Source organism: Vipera ursinii, assembly GCF_947247035.1.
Source record: "Vipera ursinii genome assembly, chromosome: 1".
NCBI classification, from domain to species: domain Eukaryota; kingdom Metazoa; phylum Chordata; class Lepidosauria; order Squamata; family Viperidae; genus Vipera; species Vipera ursinii.
The window spans coordinates 160979569-161001061 of NC_139512.1; the positions used below are offsets into that span (position 1 = coordinate 160979569).

Here is a 21493-nt window from a genome sequence, read left to right on the forward strand (position 1 = left end):
TGTCCTTTTTCAACCCGGCGCTGCCTTGCACTGCTACACTACACCGAGAACCCACTAGGGCGGGTCAGATCACGTGAGGTTTGTACTCCCAATAAACCAGGAAAAGGCGCGCCAGTTCGGGAAAAGCTATATAATGCGACTGTTATACACGCTTTCTCTTTAAAAAAAAAAGCCGCTTAAGAGAGAAACACGACTAGGCCGTCGTCGCCATCTCGAACCCAGCTTGCTTCGGTCCGAGGCACGAGCTGAGCAAGAGGGAAAGCGCTCCGTTCTTTCTATCCACTTCGCCTCGATGGTCTAAAGCAGGGGTAGGCAACCTCGGCTCTTTTATGACTCATGGACTTCAACTCCCAGAATTCCTGAGCCAGCCATGCATGGCTCAGGAATTCTGGGAGTTGAAGTCCATGAGTCATAAAAGAGCCGAGGTTGCCTACCCCTGGTCTAAAGGGAGGCGCCGCAAGGTGATGGACAGCCGCGCGCGCCAAGCGCGCGCGTGGAATTCTCCTCCCAGCTTCTACCGTTGCGCTCTTTCGTGGCAATCCCCCTCCCGCTCTTTCCTCTTCAGGTAATCGATGACACGACCACCTGGTCCTCCCGCCAGCCCCGCCTTGTGAAATACTGCGCCGTACAAGCAGTTCGTCATCAAAATTATAAATTTGAAAGAGCCCCTCCTCCTCCTCCGGCCCGGTTTCCTGGCCGTCGAGCCTGCCTTCCTCTCACGTGCCCTCGTTTTCCTCTGACCCGCTCCTCCCACCTTCTTCCTCTCGGACTCCATATTGAGGCTGAAGGAGGCAAAAAAAAACCCCAGTCACAAAATGGAGGTAACGATGCTCGGCGTCGCGCGGGAAGAGCGGCGGGCAAGGGGCTCCGCCAGCGGCGGACCCCGGAAAGACGGCTAGGCGCGGCAGACGAAGCAAACGAGCGCGGGGGGGGGGCTGGCTCGCTTCTCGAGCCGGCTCGCTTCTCTGCCTTCGCCAGCTTAGCCGCGCGACGTCTCCGAAATGGCGCGACGAGGGGGAGGGGGAGGAGGAGTAAGGCTTGGAGTGAGGAAGGCGGCTGTTTCGGCCGCCATTGTGACCCCGCGCGGGGGGGACACCAGAGAGGCTGAGCTCCAGCGAAAGCAGCCGCAGTACAGCGGAGGGGTGAGGGGTGGAGGGAAGAATCGTCAGCGGGGCCCGTTAGCTCTAAATTTTGAGGCAGCCGGCCTAGTTTCCTTGGAGGGATGGCTGCGGCTAACAGAGGATACAAGCGCGCGCAGTAGAGACGACGCACGTGCAGATCCCGCCGCCGCCTCGTAATTTATTTATTTATTTTTTATTTATTTAGATTTACATGCCGCCCTTTCCCGAAGGACTCAGGGCGGTTTACAGGGCATTTAAAAGAAAGTCAATACAAACATTAAAACAAATTTTTAAAAAAAGATTAAATAGAACCCTGAGAAAATTAAAAACCCAGTTAAAATTAAAATTTTAAAAAAAATCCTCAGCCTGGGCCAGAGAGCTCGAAGAGCCAGGTCTTCAGGTCCCGGCGGAATGAACGGAGGTTGGAGGCCAGTCCTAAGCTCCGCAGGCAGCTGGTTCCACAGGGCGGGCGCACGTAATTGTGCAGGGTTTGGTTAATCCCTTAGGAAAACGTTTCCCTTTTACAACTGCGTGTGATATTTTTGCAATCCACGAGCAAATCCCTTTGAATTAGGATCCCTAAATATGAAATGTTGAACGCTGCTTCTGGTCGTTGAAAACATGCTAAATATTGCAGAGTTAAGATTTCTGTCTGGGACGTCTCTTTCCCCCCCACCCCAACCCCGCGTGGAGTGATACTTTGGGTACGTCGCCAGCTCACCGCGGAAATAATACCATAGGTGCTAGGGTTAGTTTTCTGTTTAAGCAGTCCTTTCTGGTAGGATTTGAATGGTTTCGATATGAAAGCCATTGCGCTTCTGATCGTTCTTAAAAGTGGTGCTGGATCACAATGTATTTGTTTGGAGTCAGTTTTTTTTCTTCTTCTTGAAGCTATGAGTATGAATTTTGCTGGTTCAGATAACCACAATTCTATCTCAGGTTTAATGAACATTTTCAATGTTTAGATTCTTAAATGACTAATATCCAAACCTAAGTTCTGTTTTGTAATTACATAAAAGTGAATGTTCATACTATACCTGATCCTGTTATGTCTTTGAGTGCTCTCCACGCTTGTAAGTACCACAGGATTAGTGTACTGTAATTAAATTCTGCTCTTTTTGAATCCAGATGTGACATAAAAGTCAGTAAACTGTGTGTATATAATAAGATTACACTGTAGAATAGATTAACTTTCTAGACCCTTTAATTTTGTATTTAATTTATCCTCATAGCTACAATTTTAAAAGGGTTTTTTTGCCTCTGTCACATAAATTGCCAAACTATTCAATTTTAGGAAATCATTAACCTATACACGTCTAAATTGCAGAAGAACAGACAGCTCTGGTTATACGTTACCAATTTATTTGAGAAATGTGCCCCTCAGTTGAGTTCCAAGTAGGCTGAAGTATACTATGGTTGAACCTAAAACACTTCATTTTGAAAATAATCATAATTTGGGGCATAAAATGTACAAATTGTTTTAATTGTCAAAGGATTCAACTAGTGAACAGTCTTTTTCAACAGCAATTCAAGGTCCGAAGATGACTTTCGTATTATATTTTTAACACTGAAGATCAGTGATCTAAGGTTCTAATCTAGCTGCTTGTTTCTTGCTGAAATCAGCTGTGTGGGACTCTGCTGGGGCTTGCTATTGTGTGTTGTTTCCAGGCTTGCATTCTCTATCTTTGCTTTTCCAAATTATGATTTGGGAACCTGTGTCAGCAACTGATGCTTCTGTGTCACCTATAGTTTTGAAGGGAAAAACAGAAAGGGCCTTTCTTGTATTTCTTGTTTGATTTTTCTTTTTCTGGCCTTGTAGAAGGCAGAGTTTCCTATATACATTAGTAGAAAAGCCCACAGTTTTAAAATTCTATCTACACATTTTTAAGTGGGCAGATATAATATGAAGGCAAAATGGATTCGAAGAACTGTCCAAGTTATATCCCATTTTAATCTTTTTATTTCAAGAAAAGTTTTGTATGCATATCAGAATCTTAGCAAAAAAGAGAGCAGAGAAAGTATTGAAAAGTATGTTGAAACCCAAGAATACTTTTAATTGGAAAGGGTGTTTTTTGTGATTATACCAGTCTCAATTCTACTTGTAATTCAATTACTTCAGGACTATTGCAAGCAATTATTTTAGCTGAATGCAATTTTATCAATTTTAGATTCAGCTCACTCAAATCTATAGTCTTTGGGTAATATGTTTTTTGTACAGTTTTTATAACCCTTCCCAATGCAACATTTTTTAAAAGAGATAATAGAAATATCTCTGATGGACACCAGAAACATTCAGACCTGGTTAAAAGAATGATATAGGGGTAGGACAACTCTATGAAATACCAGAAAAGATGCTCAAACCTCTAAAGGCAAGGAGTTCCAAAGAATAGAGACTAACAAAGAGGGCTTGCCACCTGACCTTATCTCCATGGTGGCAGTGTTAGAATGTGGTATTTCAGGCTAATTCTGCTGAGTGCCCACTGCCAGCAGTTCAGGTCTCACCAGCTCAAGGTTGACTCAGGCTTCCATCCTTCCAAGGTTGGTAAAATGAGAACCCAGATTGTTGGGGGTAATAGGCTGCCTCTGTAAACCACTTAAAGAGGGCTGTAAAGCACTATGAAGTGGTATATAAGTCTAAGTGCTATTGCTATCTCCATCACTTCCCATAGTGTGAAGGCTTTTTTGAGATATTCTTATCCAACAGTTAGGTTCACCCCTCTGAAAGCAGCACCTAATAACTTGGTGCAGTGGAAGTGCTGTTTTTAAATGTGAAACATGTTAAATAATTTGTTAACTACTTAATAATTTTGGCCAGTGAAATACTAGTGCCCAGTTACAACTGCACTTAAATGGTGCATTTTAATTAATATATATGTGAACAAGTTATTGAGCACTTACATGCCCAAGCTTGAATTAAGATGTTCTTAAGGAAAATAGTGAAAAGCTTCTTTTCCAAATGCTCAAGATAGCTTTCAAAGCATTGCTATAGCAAAAGCCTTAAAGTACTATATTAGTAACCCCTCCCAGATCTAGAATAGCACAGTCAAGAGTAATATCCAGGGAATAGGGTGTTTATAAACTGAGTAAAATGGAGATGCTCTTGATTCTCTCCCCCCTGGTGGGATTTGCTTCTTTAGTCCCTATGATGAATGCAAATAAATATAGTATCTATTTAGAAACAATTTTAGTCTATTCTTATTGCATAGTTTTGAATACAGTTTAATTGGCTAGCAGTTCATTTTGCTATCTTTATGGCATATGATGATGAACATGCTTGTTTTTTCAGTTGATACTCCCTGTATTTTTATTTAAAAATATATTTCATCAGTTGATAATAGAAGCCCATCCTTTTTTACTTATTCTCTCATACAGTAACATTATTTAAGCTAAAGTGGCTCCAATATGTTGTCCATTGAAAATTAGGGCCCCTTTATTTTGTATGAGAGTAAGAAGAAAACTCACAGGAACTCGTACTACTTGTTACCTAGGTTAAAAGGAGCAACTGAGTCAGAACACACTCACTCCCAAAATGGCGTGTAAAGAGGAGAGAGAGGCTGAAGATTACAAGAGAAGGGGAAGAAGATCCTCACAGGTGGAATATTTTTATGATTTTAGCTTTTTTACTTGAGTTAACTGGAGTCAGTTTTTGCTTGCTGCTGCTTTGATCAGTCTTTATGTGGCTCAGATTTCACATTGCACTACTCTGTTCTGCTTCGCTTTTGAAAAGACAATATTCTTTCCTTTTCCTTTTCCCTGTATAAATGCTTACAGTAAGTTCAGTATTATATGTAAAATTCTATAAATTAATATATTACTGTAAAGGGAATAATTTAAAAACTAATATCTAAATAAATCTTAAAATTGTAGTTAAATTATTAAAGTCCAGAAACAGGCAATTCCTGGTGGTTCTGTCTGCTTGGATGGGCATGTCTAGTTGACTAAAATCCAAGTTGCATTGAGATAACTACAGGTAGTTCTCGACTTACAACAGTGCAAAGTTACAATGGCACTGAAAAAAGTGTCTTATGGCCATTTTCACACTTAACGGTTGTTGCAGCATTCCCATGGTCGTGATCAAAATTCAGATGCTTGGCAAATTGACTCATGACGGTTGCAATATTCCGGGTTCCTGTGCTCGCCTTTTGCAACCTTCTGACAAGCAAAGTTAATGGAGAAGCCAGATTCACTTGACAACTGTGTTACTCACTTAACTGCAAGATTCACCTAACAAATGTTTCACTTAGCAACAAATTTTGGGGTCAATTGTGGTGGTACATCGAAGACTGCCTGTATTGCTGCTATTGCATCGATATTGTTCCATAACATTGAGAATTAAAATTTTACATTCTTTAAAAAAGTACATTGTTTCATTTGGTAAACTGAATCTAGACTCAAGAGTTGTTTATTGCATCATTCAAAACTAGGTCAAATGCAGCTATGAATTGATCAATTAGCTTCACTTGAATACACACCTGAATCTTTGGGTTATGTAATATTTATGTATGTTCAGCAATTAAGCTGTTTTTGAGAACTATTGCCATCTGTTGAAAATTAACTATAGAAATTGTAATTATTAACAGTGTTTAAGCAAATAACATTCAAAATATTAGAAGTAATCAATATATGCTTTAAAGAATGAAACTTTAAACTCCTATAATTGAGGATTCCTTCTTATATTCATTACGATTTCCAGGTTATAACATGGTTATAAGGAACTGCAGGGACTTGCTACTGTCAATAGACAGATGGCTTGTATAACCCGCATAAATGTATCTTAAGGGATTAGGGAGAATTAGAACAGATACAGTGGTAGTTCTTGATAAAATTGTAACTGTCCAGACTTACTTTTAGTTTATTTAGTGGAGCCTTTATTTCACTTGTAGTGTTGAATTAAATAGAGATTATCGAAACATAGAAAACTGACGGCAGAAAAAGGCCTAGTGGTCCATGGCCTTTTCCATCTCTAAGAAAGAGATTGTTGGGGCTAGCAATTTGGTAAGGAAAGGCTTTAGAATTAAGGGTCATGGAGACCTTTTACTGCTTTACAACAGGTGATATATTCTTGTTCTTGTGTCAGGGAAAGATTAAAGTATACAAGCAGTGTTTGACTCATTATAAATGCAACTATGCAAAGGGGAAATGTAGGCTAGCTGTTTTGTCAAGTATGGCCACTGATTACAATTGAAAACATCATAGGAGATCAGAATAAACATTTTAGCTAGGTTATTAAGGCTATTCACAATTCAATGTTTAGTTTCCATTATTCAGATACTAATTAAAACTCCCTTGAAGTCAGCTGTTGTGATAAAAATCAAATAGTTTTACAACTCAAATGCAGGTTTTTTCCTATTATTTGTGCCTTTATTAGACACACCCAATTTGATTCGCTGACAAAATGACAGTTAAATAACTTCCTCCTTCCTTTGCAATCTTAGAATTTGAGTTAATGACTTCAGTCTTTTAAAATGTGCTGTTACTGAAGCAGAAAAAAATTGTGATCTGTTTTGATAATTACCAATTAATCTGATTAATTCAAAGAAATGTACAATTTCTAATATGCACATTGAACTTAATGATAGCAAATTTATGTTTCTCTTGGTGAATTGTTTCAAATGAAGAGTTGCTAAACAGGGAAGTGAGAATGTTAATATGAAAAATATTTTAATCCATTACCTGGATTTATCCATTTGTAACTAGTGATATGTTTGGAAAGAAAATGTATTAAACTCTGCACACATTCTCTTCAAGGTCTGTTGTTTCATTCTGCCCACATGAGACTGTTTTTGGAGAGAAGGATCCATAACTGTTCATCTGCTCTGAATTCTATTAGTCTAGAATTTGGAGCAAATCCGGAAGTTCTGGATAGAGCAGAGGTCCCCAACCTTTTGGGCACCAGGGACTGGTTCCGTGGAGAGAGGTTTTCCACGGACCAGAGAGTGCGTGATTTTATGTGCTGCCTGCATGCCACAGATGGGGCTTTGCTTGTTCGTGAGGACTGGTTGCTGGCATGCCGCAGCCTGGTACCAGTCCACGGACCAGGTGTTGGGGACCCCTGGGGTAGAGGAAACAAGATTTTCAAATTGAGAGACTGGACTAGGAAACTATTGAACAGCAGCAAGAAGAGAGAATAATTTCTGACTTTTTATTGCTTTTTTGTGATATCTAGAAAGGAAAGGCCAGATTCTTTAAACACTCAACCTAGTGTTTAAAGAAGTATAGTCCCCATCCTTTTTGGCAGCTTGGCACTGGCGGGTTGCCATCAAGTAAAAGGATGTGCAGTTTCTATAGCCTGGGATATATTTATTTTAAAAAGTTCCGTCTGTGGTTGGCTGGTTGCCATCTATCCCTCCATCTTAACTAATATGGAAGATATAAGTCAGTGATGGTGAACCTTTTGGGCTTGGCATATCAAAAATTCAGAAAATGTATAATTTGACTGCTGACGTGGTCTCCACCATGAACGAAAGAAACAATTCTGTATCTCTCCATTATCTAGGCTGCCATGAACAACAGCACTCACAGAACCGAGACTAGGTCTGAAGTAGAAGCCCAGGTCTCATCTTCAGTCCTTGCACCTCTGCTGCCACTCAAAAAAACCGGCCTTGCCCCATTCCCTAAGAAGCACAAGCCTTGAAGAATTGTGTGATTGCCCCATAGCCCAGCACTGTCCAAGAATTGCCACGCATAATTTACTTTCAGGCGGTGCTCTTTTTCTGTTGACAGGCCCTTGTGGCCTATACAAGGCTGCTGGGTTGCATGACACCTTCATTTGTGAAGCATCTTCATAGAATGCTCTTCCACTGCCTCCAAAAACTGTGTGAAAGCATGCCCTGTTTTTTGCATGATTTTTAGAGGCTCTGGAGGCATGTCCAGGGCATTACATCCAAAGTTGGCATCAGTCACTCAATTCTAAACTAAGCAAAGCATGTGGAATGCAAATATTTCACACTGCGCATGGGTTGTCTGGAAGCTCAAAATCATATAGCAATTGGAAATATATTTCCCTGTGTTTCCCTTTCATCTTGCTTTCTGTACTTATCAGCCTGTCTGGCAATTCCAGCTTTGGTTCTTTTTGTCATCAGCAGGCGGATTACTAAGTGACTTGGGGAGATGGCTTAGAAGTACTCTTTCCCCACTTTTTCCTCCCTTGCATAGAGTCTAGGCAGATACCACCTCCTCTATAGCATGGCTTATGCAAAGCCATCTTTGCTTTTCCCCACAGTACCACTTTGTTCAACATTGATTTCTTTGCGGTGGCACCAGCTACTTGATGCTGTGAGGGATACTCGATGCTTGCACTGTGTGGGACAAGCTAGCTTTGCAGAAGACATGACTTGGGGGAGGGGAAGGATGCCTAGGACTCAAAAATCTGGGACAAATGCATACATTGGTACAGGAATAAAAGCTGAAATAGCATCTGATGTGTGAGCCATCATGGGCCTTACAGAAAAACTCCACAGGCCACAAATTTGAGATCCCTGGAATAGTATGACTAGAACCCAATAGCTTTTAACTTTGTTAGAATGTTTTGAACAGAATAGTATGAACATTGCAAAAAAAATTGGAATCTTGCTAAGTTTTTTTAAAAAAAAAAGATTAATAAAATTTTCTAAGTATGGTCCTTTAATCATAGCTAGATAGAATGTAATGAAATTCTAGCATCAATAGCCCTTTGTATGGAAATAAAGTTTTTTTTATAAACAGGGATATTGGCAGTTTTACTGTACTTGTGATTCCTTTTCTACTTTTCATAAGTCATAGATTTCAGTTGGACAAAACTTAAAGCAGTTATGAATAGAATTGTAGCCTCAGATTATAGCTGTATGTCCACATGTTAGAAAGTAAGTACGTAAGTGCATTTGTATCATACTAAGCATATAGCTATAGAAGCAATAAGTTATTTAATAATTGCAAACTGTATGGAGAAACAAATGTGAATTTCTGAGTAGCAGTATGAATCTAGTGCAGATTTTAAAACTCTTCTTCTTTCAGGGTCATGATCCTAAAGAACCAGAACAATTGAGAAAGCTGTTTATTGGTGGCTTGAGCTTTGAAACAACAGATGATAGCCTAAGAGAGCACTTCGAAAAATGGGGCACGCTCACAGATTGTGTGGTGAGAAATTATAACATTTGTATGTCTGTGCATTTGGGAAAAACCCATATACTAGTCAATGGGATTAGAGCATTAGATTTTAAACAAAAAATGTTTCAATCAGCATTCTCTGTATTATATATTTCTTGAAGGTGATGAGAGACCCACAGACAAAACGGTCTCGGGGCTTTGGTTTTGTGACCTATTCTTGCGTGGAAGAAGTAGATGCTGCAATGTCAGCTCGACCACATAAAGTTGATGGCCGTGTGGTAGAGCCAAAAAGAGCCGTTTCTAGAGAAGTAAGTAATTGTTAAAAATGTTACATCTTGATTATACAAACGCTTGCTTACTTCTAAATGTGTTTTTCAAATATTGAACTAATTTAAAAGTTTGAAATACTAAATTTAACTTAAAATTTCATAGGATTCTGTGAAACCTGGTGCTCATTTAACAGTGAAGAAAATATTTGTTGGTGGAATTAAAGAAGACACAGAAGAATATAATTTAAGAGAATATTTTGAAAAATATGGCAAAATTGAAACCATTGAAGTAATGGAAGACAGGCAGAGTGGAAAGAAAAGAGGTTTTGCCTTTGTGACATTTGATGATCATGATACAGTAGACAAAATTGTTGGTATGTAGTATTTTGTCTTTGTAGTAACTTCTGTTCAATAAATATTGATTTATACTATGTTTTAATAAACAAAGAACTTTCATTGTAGGAATAGTATAACATAGTTCAGTGTTTTAAAAGATTGTACCTTGTAGCCCCAAATTCAATTCTTGACTTTTTTTCTCATGTGTTTTTAATTTAGTTCCTACAGTTTCAAATATCTAACAGTTGTTTATTCACAAGCAAATGTTTGACTCCATCATTTCCGTTACCTAGAGCTTTCTTGAATTTTTCCAATATACTTAAATGTCTGCTTGGGAGGCAGTATGATAGTTACGGTAATATTTCTCATATAAAGTATATTATTCTCAGTTCACTTGTTTGCTGTTATTGGTACACAGAAATCCACTTTAGTACCTGGTTGAATTTCCCAAACTAAATTGAACAGCCTAACTTTAGCAGAATGTAAAAAACATTTTTTTAAAAAAAAACAACAACCCTGATTTCAAAGGAAAGATATGCTATACTTACAACAAGAGAAATAAATAGGGGAATGAATTTGAGAGATTCCAGCTCAAGTGATTGTTAATTACGCAAAGACAGGTTGGATTGAGGTCAAAGCTCTAATTACAGTTTCAAATTTTAAAATATCTTTATTATATTAAATAACAATAAAATACAAACTAACATGAAAGAAAAAAGGAAGGAGATAAAAGGTTAAAGTTTAAAAGTAACAAAAAAGTAAATATTGATGGACCAGAAGGATCATAACCTCTTCACTGTAATTTAATACAGGGCTCTTCAAAATTGGCCCTTTTATGACTTGCGGACTTCAACTCCCAGAATTCCTCAGCCAGCATGCTTGTCTGAGGAATTCTGGGAGTTGAAGTCCACAAGTCATAAAAGGCCCAAGTTTGAAGACCCCTGATTTAGTATAATTGGGTCATTACTGAGGAAAGCACAAAAGAAACTGAAGGAAAAATTGTTTGACAAACCAGATATTCCCTAAATCCAAGAACTTTTAGCTCTGTTGCAACAAGATTTGCCAATCTAATAGCTTCCTACTTGTACAAGCAGAATTTTATCTGTACTCTACACTCATTCAACTGAGTTGGGCTGATTGGAAAGCACCAGCCTCTGGTTCCTCATTGTCATGTTTTGCTTGCTTGCTACTTGAGCTCTTTTACTTCTCTTTAAAATTCTCTTGGGTCCACATATTCTAGGGAGAAAAGGAGGAGGTGGCAAGCTGATTGGAAACCAGAATTCTGCTTTTTTTCTACCCAGAGTTGCAAGGCAAACCAAGCCAGATTAGAGATCAAAACAATTTTGACTCAGTTTAAAGTTAATTTAAATTTATCTAGACTTAAGTTAAGTTAAGTATAGATAAATTACTTTGCAAGTGTTTGTGGATAACCTAGAAAATGAAGAGTTTTCATCATACTTTTAATTACCTATGGATAGGAGAGTCAGTATAGGTTCTTTATTTTATGTTCCTGTTTGTTTTGATTGTTTTGGTATATTTTACAATATTTTGCATAAATCATTACTGAGCAGATTGCATATTTTCATAGTATTACTTATTTTGAAATTTATTTTAGTTCAGAAATACCACACTATAAATGGACATAACTGTGAAGTGAAGAAAGCTCTCTCCAAGCAAGAAATGCAGACTGCAACCGCACAACGAAGTGAGTTTTACTCAGTAGGAGTCCAAAATACAGCAATTATGCTATCTACAAACACTATTAGGCATTTACTGTGTTGTTTTTATTTAAGGTCGTGGGAGTAGTTCAAGCAACTTCATGGGTCGTGGGAATTTTGGAGGCAGTGGTGGAAGTTACAACAGAGGTGGAAGTTTTGGTAGTAGAGGTACATGTTAGTTCTTCCCAGTGTCCTTCCAAGATGCTATTTTACACTGTCGTTGATTTGTTCATAACATATTTTTGTTCTGCTTTAGGAGGCTACAGTGGTGGGGGTAGCAGCAGCAGTAGAGGAAGCTTTGGCAGCGGCGATGGATATAATGGTTTTGGTGATGGTAAGCATGGTAGTGCAAATACCACTTGCATAATACCTGAGATGTGTAACTTTCAATAGCTTGACAGTCATTCCTGGTTACACTGGTGTCAAAATGATTTCAGTCCAGAAGTGGACCTAGCAAGGATCAGATTGGGAAAGGTTTTTAAGGGATAACATTTTTCTGTATAATTCCCCATTGCAACCACTCCTGTCCCTGGTATGAAAAGGGGTAAGACATTATCATTAAAGAAAACTAAAGTATCATAATAGGACACATTTTTAGTAACTTATGGAATATCTTGACATAGTAGCTTAACCCATTAATTTCAGTGGAGCACAGTCATTGCTTTCAAAGCATGTGCTAAAATATGACCTAATGTCTTCCTACAGAATATTGCTTATGTTCTTCAAGCTAGGTACTTCCATTTGTTTTGATAAAACAGTTCTGATCAGCCAAAGGCATACGTGGTTGTTAATCAGGAATGATGCATGCTGCGAGCCAAAACATCTGAAATAAAGAGGCATTGCAGAAAGTTGATTGATTTTATTTCCCAAGTTCCACTTCCTTTTTATTGATAACAAATGTTTCTTACATTTAATTCAAGGTGGAAACTATGGTGGTAGCCCTGGATATGGTGGCCGAGGTGGTTATGGTGGTAGCCCAAGCTATGGAAATCCAGGTGGTGGATATGGCGGAGGAAGTGGAGGCTATGATGGTTATAGTGAAGGAGGAAGCTTTGGAGGTGAGAAGCCTAAATTGCATTAGAATTATAAATATTTATAAATATAAATTTAATAAATAAAATTTTATCCTGATCATTAAAAATTTCAATAAAGCAATTTTTTACCTGTTGCTTCAAAACATCATGTAGGTTTCATTAAGAAAAAGGTTGTGCATTGTAAACTTGTTCTCAAAGTACACTTCCAGTGTTGTGAAATCACATTTGAAAAATTTCTGAAGGACTCAGAGGCATGTTTCAATGCTTGCTATCATCTATGTTAGATTGGTAGCTTAATTTTCAAGACCTCCAATGCTAGCTGCTAGGGATATGGCATTGATTTTTTTCACCTGTATCTGTTTTATAAGTAGTCTGTTCTGTTAATTTTTCTGTAGCATTCTGTATTATTTTTTAAAGGAGATATAAAGGGCATAGGGATTGGCCTTAAAGGACAGAAGGAAGAGCCACTGTTAGGTAGTAGTCAGATAAGCACCAGGGCCAGAAAATAATCTCACACCTGCCCCCTACCTAGCTCAGATAAATTGGAAGGAGGAAGAAGCACATTCAGACATGCAAAATTTTCTTGCTATAGCTGTATAATAACAGTAATACTGGCCTTCGTGGCATTTGTTTCTTAGTCTGATCTACATGTAGGATTAACAGTAGGTAAATGTCACATTCTTTGTGAAATTTTCCCCAGTACTATTTATATAGCAATAGCACTTAAACTTCTATACCACCTCATAGTGCTTTAGAGCAGTCTCTGGGCGGTTTACAGTGTCAGTGTCATGGTTCCAACTAATGAAACACTTAAAGAACCTTCAGGCATTGTTTATTCTAAAAAGTCTATAATAATGAGAACAAAGCGCCATGGCATGTTGAGATGCCAAAATCTGAATTCCCCTCCCTTCAGCACCTAATATCCGACACACAGTTCCCTCCTCCAATTTGCAGTCATAATTCACATTCTCCAATCAGTTTGAAGGGCAAAGCTTCCCTTCTGTTCTTATTAAAAACAAGTGGGATAACATTCTCCTCCCCCCAGCTTCATCTAGAGCAAAACAATTTAAAGGAAAAGGCTGCCTCTTATATTGTCAAAGCAAAAACATCCAATGTTTGCAGCATTGACAGCATATTGCTTCCAAAAAACAATTCTCATTTTACCAACCTCAGAAGGATGGAAAGTTGAGTCAACCTTGAACCCCTTCAGGGTATTGCCTGTAGTACTGCAATACAATAGGCTGAGATGCACAGACACATAACTTCTGGATGCTTTAGAATTCTGACAGAATTGACCATGATGTGATTAGTTAGAAACTTGTTGAGTAGTTTTGCTCAAAAGTTTAAAATATCCCATAACATTCTTACAAGTTCGCTGCAGGGCACAGTTTGGGAACTACAGGGCATCATGAAAAAATTATGGGACACTTAGGGATACTTTGAACTGAGAAAATTTGGGAGTTTCTACAGTATATCAAGTCATCAGAAAGCCAGCTATCTGCCAGCTGGTTTATGGAGAGGCTGGTATGTCACTTTCTTACAGACTGTTTTTTTCCTTATTGAAAAAAACATACTTTGGTACACTTAAAGTGAAGTCACACCCGTGACTTTTCTTCTTCCCAGTGTTCCTAGGGCTTATCATACCAAAGTTACTAGCTGGAACCAAATGTTGCTTGTTTCTTACCAGTGGGGAAAAGAAGAGAAACAATGACTTAATGACTTCTATTTTTGTAGCTTAAAAACTGCATATGTTTCTATGATATACAACTCACATTGTACATTGAAATTTCATAGATTTGCCTTCAGTAAATCCCTAAAATGCATATGTTGCATATTAAATTGTATGCAATAGCGCTTCATTTATTCAATCTAGTGAAGTACTTTTGTAATTTCAAATTGTATAACAGACTTAACGAACGTAAAATTAAATGTCTCTTTTAGGCAACTATGGTGGCAGTGGAAGCTACAATGATTTTGGCAACTACAGTGGACAGCAGACTTCAAGTTATGGGCCCATGAAAGGAAGTGGCAGTTTCAGTGGCAGAAGTTCAGGCAGTCCCTACGGTGGTAAATGCAGCATTAAAATATATTTTTTTTATTTTTATTTTTTATTTTAATTCCATTTATATCCCGCCCTTCTCCGAAGACTCAGGGCGGCTTACAAGCTTAGCAGTAGCCTTCATTCTATGTATACGCCTGCTTGTTAGGGCTTTCACACACACCCCAAGCGGCATTATTACAAAGTCAGCTTAATTGCCCCCAACAATCTGGGTCCTCATTTTACCTACCTCGGAAGGATGGAAGGCTAGGATCTTTAAACAAAAGCTTGAATATAAACGGTTATTATGCTTCATTTGTAGGTGGCTATGGGTCAAGTGGCACAGGGAGTGGCGGCTATGGTGGAAGAAGATTCTAAAAACTAGTGGATAATGGTATGTATGCTACAAATAAGTGTTTTTCATTAAGCTTACAACATTTATTTGAGAGTAATCTTTTTTTTTTATCCTGTATTCAACAGGCTACAGTTCTTAGCAGGAGAAAGCGAGGAGTTGTCAGGAAAGCTGCAGGTTACTTTGAGACAGTCGTCCCAAATGAATTAGAGGAACTGTAAAATCTGCCACAGAAGGAGCGATGAACCATAGTCAGAAAAGTTACTGCAGCTTAAAACAGGAAACCCTTCTTAAGGACTGTTATAGCCACAGTTTGCAAAGAGTGCAGCTATTGATTTAATGCAATGTAGTGTTTAGATGTACATTCCTGACTTTTTTAATTTGTTGTTGTAGCTTTGTCTTTTCTTCATAAAATCAGGTATATTACCCTGTAAATTTGTGGTAGTGGTACCAGGAATTAAAAATAATTAAGGAACTTTTAATTTTTTTCAATACTTGTGTAGTTCAGTTTTTTCTTACCAAAACTTCTTTAAACAAAGAAATGTAGTTTTAGGGTATATTCTTGCTAGGAAAAAAATCAGTGCATTATAATCTGTATTAATTTAAACCAATAGAACTGCTGAACCATTTTAAATACCTTAATTTTTTTCTGCATATGTAACCAAATGACATGAGTTGCACATGCATAGGGAGAGGAAAGATGTTTGCATTAAAGCTTGTGTAGCTGTATAATTAGGACTGAGTCAATTTAAACCAATGCTTGTGAATGATAAAAGCTTTACTTTCAAATGAGAATTCCAGATATTTCTGGGCTGTGCATATCATAATTTGTAGCATTTGTTTTTAGTTTAAACCTAAGTAAATAAGCATTGAAGAGATCTTTTAAAGTTTATCCAGTTTGCCTCCCACTTTGCTAATATATAAAGGAGCTACAAGAAACATTGGCAGAACAGGTTTCTGCCTTTTATAATTATTGAGACTCAGTTTCCCTCAAATTGCAAACAGATTAAATGCACACATATAATTGAATTAAAACTTTGAATCTAATAGCGTGGGTCTGTTACTTAGCTTACAGTTCTACAGTTTCATATGTATATATATATATCTGCCCCCAAAATATAGGTTCATCTATAAAGGTGCCTAAGTTCTACTGTGTATAATTCTGTATGCCCCTTTCTATCTGATGCTAATTTGCAGCACAGAAATAATCTGAGTTTGTTGGAATAAGTATAACTCTTCTGAGCATGAATACATCAAGATGTTTCACACATTTTCTAATGCCCTGATAATGGGTCTTGAAGGTAAAGGGAAAGAAATAGGAGCTAATTTGGTAGAACCTGTTGTTGCTAATGAGGGTCCTATGACTACAATTAAATAAATACTGTGCGTTGGAATGATTTGATAAAAATTATTAAAGTCACAATCATGACTGAGTTGTTTACTCCTTCACTTACCTAGATTTATTTACAGCCACGTTCCCTAATAATTTGCTATCCTTCTTAATCTGATCAGACTTCTTTTTGAACTATTGCCAGAGCAGTCCTTTCTGTCAGTACACATCCAGAAGAGTAGGGCACAGTGAGTAGAAGAAATTCAGACATTTTTCACCTCTTTCTTCTGTAGGTCAATAAGTTTAAGAAAAACTTAATTCCAGTGTAGGAATTGATTGCTGAACAAATTGCTCAAGAATCAGACATGAAGTCATCATTGGGTATAGAATGCTATGGTTAAAATTTACTTTAAAACTATATATAAGGAAACATAGTGGTGCGATGGTTGGAATACAGTATTGCAGTCTAGCTCTGCCAAATGACAGCAGTTTGATCCTAACCAGCTCAAGGTTGACTTAGTCTTCCTTCCTTCCAAGGTTGGTAAAATGAGCCAGATTGTTGGGGACAATATGCTGCCATTTGTGAACTGCTCAGAGTGTTCCAAAGCAACAGACTCCAACCTTTCAGACTTGATGACCCGGCCTAGGAGGGGGCATGTGAATGGCAGGCACAAGCGTGTACAGCTCCCATTTGTGGGAGCGGTTGGGTGCACACACCACTCACATGAATGGAGCTTTGTGCATGAACGGAGGTTGTTTGTGCTCGAAGCTCCACTCAGACGAGAGGCAGCACTTGTGCGAACAGAGGCGGCTCTCGTGCAAAGCTCCATTCACACGAATTGAGCTTTGTGGCTAGCGGAACTTCGCACACAACAGCAAATGCCCTTCACTCGCACGAGTGGAGCTTCATGCACGAACACACCCTTGCCTGCCACACGTGAGTGAAGCTTTACATACGGACAGTTGCCCATATCTGCCGCGGCCCAGTTTCAAACAGGCCACAGCCTGGTAGTGGGCCACGGCCCAGGGGTTGGGGATCTCTGTTATGAAGTACCATGGGGTGATATATAAGTCTAAGTGCTATTGCTACATGTGAACCCAACTCAAGAGTATCAGTCTCCCAAAAACCTACAGTTTCATATGAGTAAAGGTGGGAATGAAGTGTTCGTTTCTCGATGTGTCTTATCTCCAAGAAAGTGCATTCCAATAGTCCAGGAGTAGGCAACCTTGGCTCTTTTATGCCTCGTGGACTTCAACTCCCAGAATTCCTCAGCCAGCATGGCTGGCTCAAGAATTCTGGAAGTTGAAGAGCCAAGGTTGCCTACTCCTGCAATAGTCAAAGCTTGTTGAAAGGGATTCAGCTGTTACTGTAGCGTTCTTATGTACTTGTCTTATTTTTTAAAATTTCTATGTCACCCATCTCCCCAGTAGAGTGACTCTGGGGGGACCTTACATTAGTACACACGTGCATTTCCTGTAAAGGTAGATCAGATACAACTCATCCCTTGTAACACTGAATTCAACAGCATAACTGGAGTAATCGGTTAAGAACGTTCAATCTGTTTTTAATGGAGATGGAATGACTCTCGATGTTATAAAGACAAAACACTAGTGTGTTAATCTTTTGTGAAAATGTGAAACTTGTAATCAGTGACTTAGACCTAGATCTCTGTGAATTCTGACAAGTAAAAGGAGTGTACAGTGAATAACCGGCATTAAAGATGTCTTAGTCGAAATGAGGATCAAACGAGATTCAGACAGGACTTCAGCGCCCAGGTCAGCAAAATGAAAGGACAAGGCAGCAACAAGCTTCAACTTCCAAACAAGAGAAGGCATAAATATACTATGCTGATAGTGAGCAGCTTCCCCAAAATAGTTAAATCTGCCCGTCAGTGATGCAATAACGAAGAAAGTCTAGGAAGAGTTCTTCACCAATTGGAGTCTCCCCAGGTCATAGCTACTTGAGTTGGCCCAGTCGTAGGTCTAGCATTTAGACCTGAAAGGGGAGTAAGACTAGGTAAGGTTTGTCTCTAACACTTTCCATGAATTAAAAAAAATAATTCCTCTTTGAACGTGGTAAGAAAGATCTGTTTGACTTGCAGATTGTTGAAGAAACCTCTGTGACCAGAGGTGGATATCTTATTGGAAAACTGGCTTGGTAAGAATGTACTACACTGATAATTTCTTTTATTGTATTCCTGAGCTCTGAAAATTTTAGTTTTGGAGACCAGAACAAACTGGGTAAATGTAAAATATATTGAATAATTGTTGTATTCAAATCAATGTGGATGGGTATATTAAATCATCTAATTGGCATTTAGGTCTAACGTGTAGTAATGGCATGAATGGAATGGGGGGGGAGGACTACTCTGAGCCTGAAACAAAACATTTTCAATATTTTGAGAGGGATTTTTTTTCCTCATGAAACAACATACCTTTGACCACTTTAGCATAGGAAAAACGGGTACTCTTGAAACATGTTTTGCTTTCCTAGAACAAAAAGTTCCCATTGTTATTGTAGCAGAATATGGAAAGCAACGGAACAAATTATTTTGTTTTACTTTTGGGAAATCTTAAGAACAGTGATTGATTGCTTTTTGCTATTTCCATGCTCCTGGCATATAGCCTCTTAATGCTGTTGCCAAAATTTGGCAAGAATCGCTATTTTGGAGGGATAATTTCCCAGTAATTTGGGTAAGAAAGGTGTATGATGCATCACAGATTGTTGAACGTACCTAATTGCGTACAGGCAAATAAAAAAAACCACCACCTTTCACACAACCTGAAAATCCTGATTTTATTACTTATGTGATTTTTCAGTTAGAAAAGTAGCCAATATAAAGTTAGCATTGCTGGATTCCTATTGGTAATGTTTCTAATTGCCAAATTGCAGGCACGAAAATCAGTAACATTCTCACCTGGAATACTTGATGTGCCCTCTAAATTAATTTTCAGGTAACAAATCTTTAAAATGAGTTTCTGGGTTTTTTCTGTTTTGTTTTTTTTTTGGATTTTTAAAATTTTATAAATCTTAATTGTGTAATACTGAAATTCATTTGCCTTATTCTGTTATTCTGCATGTAAAAGAATAGGATTGTGGTTCCCGGTTGTCTGCCTTTTCTGGCTGTCAGCATCTCAGTTTAACTTGCAAATTATGAATTTATGAGTAGTTTACAATTTCTGTACCTATCTATAGTAGCATCAAATGTACAACTTGTTATGTTAAAGTAAATAGGAACTGTGGCTAACTGAAGCTGAATATTAGAATATTTATGGACTGTGTCTTGCTATTAATCCTAGGACTATGAGTGGCAAAGAGCACCTATGCTCCCTTTTTGTCTTATGAAAACAGGGTTGAGGCTAAAATGGGTAATCTCAGCAATCCCCAGCAAGATGGAAATGGGGTGAGTGCGTGTGTTTCTCTGTGCCTCAAATTTGGATATTGATATTTTTATCGACAAAAGAGTACCTGAATCCTGTATGCGCTCAGCTAAATATTTTCCCAAACAAGACGGACATTAACCAACTGCGTTTGGTGATGGGCTTTATATACATTACGGTGCTAGAACAGTGCCACCAGCATTAGGATCTTACGGTTCTCAATAAACTTAGCAAAGTTATGATATTCAGTAGGTTACCACTGTTAATGTGCTAAATTGTTTGCTTTTATCTTCTGCTCTGCAGGATGACTAATCCTGAAGAAACAATCGTCTGTTTCCATAAATAGAAATTTTTGATTCTTCAATGGAACATGCATACAACTGATAGCTATGAGAGCAAAAATTGAACCATGTAATAATCAAATGCTTATAATAAAACAATTACGATAGTTGATGAATCTGAATTCTAGTACTGGATCATCATTTATTTCTGCCTTAAGCAACTGACTTGCATGATTTCTTCTGAATTGTTACGACGCAAAGTTGAAATATTTGAAGCCACTTAAAAGAATGTCGGATTCACATTGCTCATTTAGTGCCACATGAAACAACAGGTCCTACACAAATGTTTGGCTCTACTATAGGGGATATGTCTCGAGTTTAAGGTCACATCCTGCTAGAACAAAACTTCAGGGCATGCTTACATGAACAAGCACACTTTCATAATTTCTAGCTGACATTATGGATTAGTAATTTAGGTTGATATGTCAGTGTACTGTGAATGATCTGAGAATGAAGAATACAAGCTACATACTTAAATTTGTTTCACATTACAATTTTCCAATGTTCCTCTTTAATTTTGAAGCGTCAGTAATTTTACAATGACGTATTTGTGCAATTTCACTGTAAAACAGTAATCAGATGCTTTTTTCTTCTTCCCTAAGTCTTCAAAGAATTAAGTATGAGATATAAAAAGCTGAAGACCCCAAACCACATAACTGACTTTCCATAAAACTAGTTAAAACCCATGAGAATTGTAACCATTGCAGTGCTCTCTCAAATAAGGTAATCTATTTCTTTTACCACATAAAAGTGGCATTCAATAAACTCTTCACAAAAATGCTATTTTTTTTCTTAATGGTAGAAAGATAAAGCAGTGCTAGTTTTAAGGTGAAAAGAACCCAACAAAAGTAAAAAATGGTGGAAAAGCAGGAACGCTCATGAATGGATTAGAAGATACTGTATAACAAAGCTCTTCGGTGCTGTGGATCTCATTCTAAAGCCCTGGTTCTGTTCCAGTTCAGTGTAGAAGTCACTCGAGCCTAAATTAGCAACAACAAACTGGGACAATTTGCATCTTGATGCCACTTCCAATGCTAAAATCAGAGTAACATGCTCTCTCCCGTATTGAGTGGAGATGAAATCCACGTTCAAATCCTTCAAGCACAAAACTTGTTGGATGACCAATGATAGCTGTTCCCTTTACGCTGGACTGAATTTCATTACAGAAAAACAAGGGGTGAAATCTATTTTCAGTCAATCTTTCTGGCAAAGGGATCTATTTTTTATTTTTATTTTTATTCCATTTATATCCCGCCCTTCTCCGAAGACTCAGGGCGGCTTACAAGCTTAGCAGTAGCCTTCATTCTATGTATATGCCTGCTTATTAGGGCTTTCACACACACCCCAAGCGGCATTATTACAAAGTCAGCTTAATTGCCCCCAACAATCTGGGTCCTCATTTTACCTACCTCGGAAGGATGGAAGGCTGAGTCAACCTTGAGCCTGGTGGGATGCGAACCTGCACTAATTGCAGGTTTGTTTATTTTT

The 21493-nt window shown here is 38.2% G+C and overlaps 1 protein-coding gene across 4 annotated transcripts; it reads left to right on the forward strand.

Moving 5' to 3' along the window:
• The first annotated feature begins 741 nt into the window (after positions 1-741).
• HNRNPA3 (heterogeneous nuclear ribonucleoprotein A3) lies at positions 742-20127 on the forward strand. 4 transcript variants are annotated; one of them, XR_014490667.1, is made up of 15 exons: positions 759-821; positions 4610-4713; positions 9114-9236; positions 9368-9514; positions 9639-9849; positions 11427-11516; positions 11605-11697; positions 11786-11863; positions 12450-12587; positions 14505-14630; positions 14924-14995; positions 18386-18441; positions 19177-19238; positions 19584-19687; positions 19968-20127. XR_014490667.1 is itself a non-coding variant. In XM_083348184.1 (12 exons), exons 2-11 carry the CDS (start codon positions 4651-4653, stop codon positions 14977-14979), a joined length of 1125 nt encoding a protein of 374 aa, XP_083204310.1. In that variant the 5' UTR covers positions 759-821; positions 4610-4650; the 3' UTR covers positions 14980-14995; positions 15082-15445. The 4 variants fall into 4 exon arrangements, 2 of the variants coding, with proteins under 2 accessions (XP_083204311.1, XP_083204310.1); XR_014490668.1 differs by having other exon boundaries at positions 19636-19687; XM_083348184.1 differs by lacking the exons at positions 18386-18441; positions 19177-19238; positions 19584-19687; positions 19968-20127 and adding an exon at positions 15082-15445.
• The last annotated feature ends 1366 nt before the right edge of the window (positions 20128-21493 follow it).